General features: G+C 34.4%; 3 protein-coding genes across 6 annotated transcripts in view; 1 reads left to right on the forward strand and 2 right to left on the reverse strand.

Moving 5' to 3' along the window:
• LOC117181659 overlaps positions 1-7,539 on the reverse strand; it is a 10,208-nt gene extending 2,669 nt beyond the window's left edge. For 2 of the 3 annotated variants that reach the window (XM_033374562.1, XM_033374568.1), the window contains exons 1-2: positions 7,015-7,539; positions 15-166 (exon numbers count right to left, since the gene is read on the reverse strand). In XM_033374562.1, coding sequence (XP_033230453.1) covers positions 15-157 — 143 coding nt within the window. In that variant the 5' untranslated portion in view covers positions 158-166; positions 7,015-7,539. The remainder of the gene's footprint in view (positions 1-14; positions 167-7,014) is intronic. The other variant, XM_033374576.1, reaches the window with a different exon arrangement.
• Positions 1-7,797, reverse strand: part of LOC117181651 (collagen alpha-1(IX) chain-like) — a 187,678-nt gene that overhangs the window by 160,951 nt on the left and 18,930 nt on the right. The window lies entirely within an intron of this gene.
• LOC117181676 (lipase 3-like) overlaps positions 1-7,797 on the forward strand; it is a 62,713-nt gene that overhangs the window by 38,518 nt on the left and 16,398 nt on the right. The gene's annotated exons all lie outside the window — the stretch shown is intronic.

A 7,797-nucleotide genomic window follows, 5' to 3' on the forward strand; every position in this document is an offset into this window, starting at 1 on the left:
AGCATTCTTTTAATTTAGGCTTCACTGGCTTCGGATTCACAAGTCCCAGGTAAGTCATCAATTCCAGCTGCGACGTCGAAGATGATGAGAATGAAGCGTCCTGCCTATAAAAGCAAGAATGCTTTGAGCGTGATGATCCGTCTGCGCTGCGTTTCATTTCCTGATCCTGCAATGTCAAAAATCAACCTGACGTCAGTCCGCTGTTCACAGTTGTTGAAAGAGTCGTTGACTACAGTTAGCAAACTTTTACTTGTCAAACTGAAATCAGCTACTTAATTAACGCATTTACTCATCACGATATAAAATAATCGGGCGTTCACAATCTGAAGACGAAATCCAATTTTTTCTGCTGGTGTTTATCAAAAAATAACATTTAGCTGTAAATTAGAAGCCCATAATGGCATGGGGTGTCCAGGAATCTTCAACAGTGATCTGAGACATGGGGTACGTTAGAGTTCTTCTTGTTCATACATTCATGGAAAGAGTGACTGAAGGTAGCAAGGTAACTTCAGTCGCAGTACAATAGGATCATCTCCAAATTAGGAATACCATTTTTCTTTACATTATGGCTTTGGTAGACAGGAAACATGCTGAAAAATAATTTCAGCTTTCAAAATCTCCAAGCGGGACTGCAAGCGCATTTGTGGCAATCTTAATCTTCGGCAATTTAAAATCCACTCCGGATATTTCACGCCCCAAATAGACAGTTTGTTTATTTTTTCAAGCTTTTTATACTTCCTTCAGAGATCAACAAATTGATCTAGGTTCCTGTTAAAAAAAAAATTCCGCCAAGCCTGGAAGGTCCAAGAATTTTGCTGAAAATAAAATGTTATCACGCTTTGAATAAAATAAACCGCCCACCTCTGGCAGAGATTGAGGAAACCCGCGAAACATATGAGCCTTCGACGGAAAGCATCTACTTTATTTTTCATACGGATAAGTTTTATAGGTGTTTGTTTTCATGATAATGAAGAATTAGGGCTAACTTTATGACAAATATATACACATTGCTTAGATGACGTGCCACATAAAAAATAGAAAATAAAAGTGTGATTAAATCAATTCTGTGGTGCTCAATTTTTATAATTTAAAGTATTTTGACTTGGTGCTAGTGGCGAAACGTTACATTTTCATTGCTGGAATAAAAACGTAAAAAATAAAAAAAGTGATTTGTAATAAAGTGTGTAAATCGATTATTTCTCACGTAGTACTTAAGGAACGGATAATAACTTGTCATGACGTTACAGCTGTTAAATAAATTATATAAAAGCTGCATATCTGTTTTTGAAACATATCTGGTGTAGAAAAATAGCAATAAGAGTATTAACTGGCAACGAATAATCCTAGAGGGACATATTTGAACTTTGTCACATAACTATGACATAGGTCATACACTAGTCAAGACATTTCCAAAATAATTGTTATTTCTGTTAAATAATTGTTGTTCACTGATTATTTAATTTATAATTTGTAATGTAACAATTCCGTAATATTACGTAACGTATTTTCTGTGAAAGTTTTATGCAATTATTTTAGTGCTATTCAAATCTTGCACATTGTTTTCTAAAAATGCCATAAGCGTTACAAAAATTCTTATATAATCACCATACAACTTTCGTATAATTATCACATAATTATTTTTGTAGCTCCTATACATTTATTCTAGAAATTCGTGCTTGTTTTTTAATACCTAAATTTTCTGCAACATTAGTTACAAAGAGTAGTACAATAATTCAGTTACATCGTGTTATACTGCAGTTCGGCCAGGCGAATTAAACTTTGGGAAAAAAAATTGTTTACAGCACTTGAACAATTGAAAATGGTAAAGTGGTTCATAATAAACGTAAAAAAGAAAAATGCGTGATCAGGGGTGTCGCGGGGTTGATGGGATGGGGGGAGTTAAAAAGGGTGAAAATGGTATTATTATGATTTTCGGCGAAAGTTGACGTCAGAGAGAAAAAGTGTTTCATAGAAAACATGATTGTAAAGAAATCTACAATTTTGTATCAGTCACTTCCCCAGTGCAAAAATCTTCTGGCTGTCTGATGTCAGATCTGGCGACGTCTTGACCGTCTAGTCATGACAGTCTAGTCTGGCCCAGATCTGGGACTTGTCAGCAAGCCATACCATACAAATTTCGAAGTGTTAATCAGCGAAAGTTTTTTTTTTTATTTTTCGAAAAATTGCCACGATTCCAATAACTATAAAAAAATAAGAAATGAACACTTTTCAAAATCAGTTTTTTCTCTCTTATTTACTTACAAGTCTAGTTTGGCCCACATCTGGGACTGGTCCGCAATCCATACCATACGAATTTCTAGGCGTCAATCAGTTAAATTCTTTTAACCCGTTTCGAAAAACTATCATGGTGTCCAAAATGATAACAAAAATAAGAAATTAACACTATTTAAAATCAATTTTTTTTTCTTATTTTCTCGACAGTACCACCTGTCGCAGATCTGGGACTGGTCAGCAATCCATAAATATAGGCATCTGCTTTTGAAGCTTAACAACTCAAGTCAAAAAAAATGATAGCGCAACAATAAAACAGTCATATAAAAGCTGAAAGTGTTATACGTAAATAAGCTTGAAGACGTTTATGTAAAAAAAATGTTGTGCTTAGCAGACTGAAAAATGTAAAAAAAAGTAAGGATTTTCGGGTACATTTAAGAACAGTCAAAAGTTTAGAGCATTATTTCTGTGAACCAGTTGCCGTTGAGAAATTTTAAAAATAATAAAAATTGTTGCTTAAAAGTACAAAAATGTGAAACTATATTATCTTCAGTTCTAATACAGATATTAAAGGGATTCAAACTGCAAACTGTAATGGATAGGCTCTGTATTTATTTTCAATCACCCGTAAGGCTTTGTTAGTCTTATTTTTGGTGAAAATCGCGATATTTTTATACATTTTTTTTGTTGGAAAACAAGTGACAGAAAGCAGGGGGGGGGTTACTACCGACCGCTGGTCCCTTTCTTCGACCCGTGTCCAGGTGCCATCCAAGCATGCTGTACTTCTAAGCAACAATTTTTATTATTTTTGAAATTTCTCACCTGCAACTGGTTCACAACAGTTTTCCTCATACTCATGAATTTTTTCAAATTTTCCCCATCGCCCCTTGTATAGGAAATAATGCTCTAAACTTGACTGTTCTTAAAGAGACCCGAAAATCCTTACTTTTTCTTACAGTTTTCAGTCTGCTAAGCACAATATTTTTTTTACATAAACGTCTTCAAGCTCATTTACGTATAACACTTTCAGCTTTTATATGACTGTATTTTGTTGCACTAGCATTTTTTTTTGACTGAGTTGTTTAGCTTCAAAGACAGATGCCTATAGTTTTCTCGCCAATAGTAGTCCGCCATCCATACCATAAAAATTTCTAAATGACAAGCAGTCAAATTTTGTCGACCATTTTTTAAAAATTGTCAGGGTTTCTAAACTCAGACAAAATAAGAAATTAAACATTATTAAAAATTACATTTATTGTAATTATGAATTGTTGTAAACTATCCCAAAACATCTGAAAATTAAAGTTACTCGAAGAAAAATTATTTGAAATAGGCACAAAAAAAATGTTCAACAAAATTAAAAAAAATATATTTAAAAAAATATTGAAAACAAATTTTTGAAAAAAATGTCTGAAAAATTGTTAATGAGGAAAAAGAGCTGATAAAAGGTTTTTTTTAAAAACTTTGTTTAGTTGAATCTTATGAGGATGGTGTTTTCATTGACTTTAAATTATGTTAGTATAGAGTAATGGTTAAGGTTCCCGACTGCTAGGCGATAGATGTAGGTTCGAAACTCCGTAGTGTTAGAAATTTTATTTGTAATATAATATTAAAAAATGTTATATGTGTATTCATTCTAAGCAGAAACAATGAACATTTATAGACAACATACTCGCAATCAATTATTATTTATTTTTTAAACACATTTTTGTTATATCTGTAGACTATAGTATTAGTGGGTGTTAAAATTAAACAAAAAGTTTGAAATGTACACGTTTGTAATTATACTGGTGTGCATTACCGTCCCAGTACTGCGGAGCGTTACAAACAAGTACTGGAACTCCGGCCATCTATACTGGGCCAGTACTGCACCAGTAGTGTACTTACGCCTGGGACCAGCGGCTAGCTAGACATAACCTCAAAATATCCGAGAAAAATGCGAAAAACTGTGTTCTCGTTTGCGCAAAAGTAATTTTTATTTTGACGATACTTGATGAAAGTATACCTTTTTATGTCCTCAATACAAAGACATTTCACGTGAAATCGAGCAGCCAGGTCTTTGCTTGAACCCGGAAATTCAGAAATGTTGCCAAAAAGACCTAGACTAGCGCAGTATTGTTTATTTATTTATTTTTTATATGTACATTATGTTGTAAACATTCCCAGTGTATTTTTGAGGAAATGAAAAAGAAAAGAAAATACGGGTTTTCGCATTTTTCTCGGGTATTTTGAAGTTATGTGAAAAAATCACTTCTACAAAAGTTGTAGATTTTTTTATAATCTATGTTTTCTAAAAAACACTTTTCTATCTGCCGTCAACTTTCGCCGAAAATCACAATAATATTATTAGTGTCATGTGAATTACCAATATTATCAATGGAAAGAAGAACTTAGACGCAACGATTACGAAAAATTAACTTGTAATTAATACATGCTACTATTCTGCCTACAAATGTATTTAAATTCTCAAAATTGTATAACAAGAAAGTAAAACGTAAGACAATTTAAATAAAGAATAATTTTATAAAAAAAAAACGTTGCCGATAAAAAAATTCATGCTCAAATTAAAAACAGGCAAACCATATCGAATCCCGTATTTCATTTTATCCAAATTTAACACCCAGGAGGCACATACAAAAATTCCCGATCATTTCCCGGTTAGAAAATATTTTTCACCATAAATGAAATTAAAAAATTCGAACACTAAAGCTAAACTATTTTCCCATTTCAAGTAAAAAGAACTGAACTGCAAATAATTTTAAGCAATTTGAAGTTAGAAATATTAATAATTAAACGATTACATTTTTGTTATGAACTGAACAGTTCTTAAATTAAAAGTTAAATTAATTTGATTTTCAATAGTTCAAGAGCCCTTAAAAAGTTTTAAAACCTTGAAACATCTATATGTTGTTTTAAATTTATGACTTATTAAAAAGACCTTGATGAAATTGGTGATACTTAGGTTTTTGGGGTCGCTGAATTAAAATCTTGTATTGGATTTTCAAAATTAATTTTCTTAAGCTTTTAAGTTAAAGCTAATCCGTTGCAACTTTGTGTAACCACCTTAAAACTTTGTGTACCCCCTTAAAATTTTGTGCACTCTATTTCAACCTCGTGTAATCCCTTGTAAATATATATAATCCCTTGCAGCTTTATGTAATCCTCTTGCAACATTGGAGAATGCCTTGCAACTTTGTGTGATTGATAAAAACCTTATGTGGTCACTTGCAACCTTGTGAAATTCCTTGCAGCCATATAATACCTAGCAACTTTGTAATCATTTGCAACCTTGTTTAATCCCTAGTCACCTTGTATAACCCCTCGTAACTTTTTGTAATACCCTTGCAACCTTTTGTTATCCATTAGAACCTTATCCAATCTCTTGAAACTTAGGATAATCCCCCTGTAACCTTCTGCAATCTCTAATAACATTGTGTAGTCTCCTGTCACCATGTAAAACCCCCTTGCAACTTTGTTCGATACCTTGCAACTCTGCGTGATCCCTTACAACATTGTGTAATCCCCTTAAAACTTTGTGCCCTCCCTCGTAACTGTGTAATCTTTTGCAACCTTGTTTAATCTGTCGTAACTTTGTGTAATACCTTGCAACCTCGTGACTTTGTGTAACCCTCTTGTAACATTGATTAATCCCTTGCAATCTTTTGTAACCTTGTGTGATCAGTTACAACCCAGTATAATCCCTTGTAATCTTCTGCAATCCCTTCTAACATTATGTAGTCTCCTGTAATCTTGTGTAATATGTTTTACTTTTTGAATGTACACGGAATAACTTAAATTCTGTTTTCCCTCAGGAATATTGTAAAATATCTAGTGACCTTATTTAATCTTGTGTAATATGTAGTCTTATTTAGATGTATTAGTAGATAACGTATTCAAACTCTTTAAATTCCTATTAAATAAGAGATGTAACATTTTTGGCACTATATATGCATTTTCTATTGTGTCAACGAAAATAAAATAATTATCGAATAATTTACTACAAGTAATAAAATCCATACGGTTGTGAATGTCATTTAAGAAAATGGTTCAAAAAGATACATCGTAAGTGACAACATTTGTTTCAGGCAAAAAAGTACTCATAAAAATTAAGATTTCTCCCATATTTACGACAAATTAAAAAAAACTTCTTTCCTTGTATTAAATTATTAGATTCATCATCAATTTTCGTCTTGCTCCTTTAAAATATTAACAAATACAAACAGGATTAAGTTTGTTAACAAAACTTCGTAAAACGATCATATTAAAAAGATTTAAAACCGAAATCTCTATCCCTTCCACACACTACTCCTTTCCCCTACTGAGTGAATTACGCCTACCCCGAAAGGGAAATGGCTTAATGGTGTAACAATAATAATAAAACACATGAACCACACTAACTTCCTTAAACTTATATTCAATAAATTCAAAAATGTTAAAAGAGTAATAAAAGTTTAAAAGAAAACGAAAATTAACCCTAGACCGGTATCGTGACTTTTAGTAGAATAATAGTATCCACACGCTTCCTAGCCATGTACGCTCTAATTATGAATATTTCAAGACAACAAATGCTTTTTTATTTATTTTTTTATTTCCATTTATTTTTTAAAAATGGTCACGTGGTCAGGCATTCATTCTTATCTACGTCTACGCCTTGAAGGCGTGTAGATACCATTCTAGGGTTAAACGCTGCACTACACGTCTTAATAAATGCAGAAACTAACGACGACGTAAATTAAAGGAATTGTTTATAAAAAGTCGAAACTAAATTTCGTAGGCGTGTACCTCATAAAATCACTTGCTTGTATCCTGAACTCTTGTAACAGCACCTTAAAACCAACCAATAAACTTTGGACGTGATCACTCGCGAACAGAAATTGCGTACTGGCACTAACAGCTGCTGCATAGACTAGGTTTGCTCGGCTAAGATCTGGGACAGGAAAGGACCAGTAAGCGCATTGGACGCTCTTTATAACCCCGCTGTTACCGACCGGATGAGCCCCTCCGCTCCTCACCCCGCTTTTCAGGAAAACGATGCGTGACGCAAGAGCCTCCCCCCCCCCAAACTTAACGCGCAGTTTTCGGGCGGCGCAGTTGCCACGCCCCGAAACACGCACAGTGAGCGACGGTTACATTCTCCGATTCGAGGAATTCAAATTTCTGAAGGAGAATGCAGACGAATGAAAGGAAGATCAGAGGTTGAAAGAAGGAAGGGTGGGGAGCACCTGCGCTAGGAAGGCGTCAACCGATAGAAGCCTTCTATTAAAAAAAGCTCAAAGCACTTTCCCTACTGGCCGAAAAACCGTTGGCGACTCGACGTTCGCGGGAGAACTGGTTAGTCAGAACTGACGTAGAGGAGTGAATTTTCAGAACGCGAACACTTGGCGAGCGACGCTGCCTGCCGACTCACGAAAACAGCCAAAACAGATATGCGACTGGCGATCGGAACTCTGATTGGCACGTTGACGGCGGATGGAACCTGGACCCGGCAGCTTGGCGAGATTGCTGTGTCCTAAACCGTATTACGCTCACGAAAGGGGTGTCTGGAATAAAATGGTGCGGGGGGGG

Source organism: Belonocnema kinseyi, chromosome 1 (assembly GCF_010883055.1).
Source record: "Belonocnema kinseyi isolate 2016_QV_RU_SX_M_011 chromosome 1, B_treatae_v1, whole genome shotgun sequence".
Lineage (NCBI taxonomy): Eukaryota > Metazoa > Arthropoda > Insecta > Hymenoptera > Cynipidae > Belonocnema > Belonocnema kinseyi.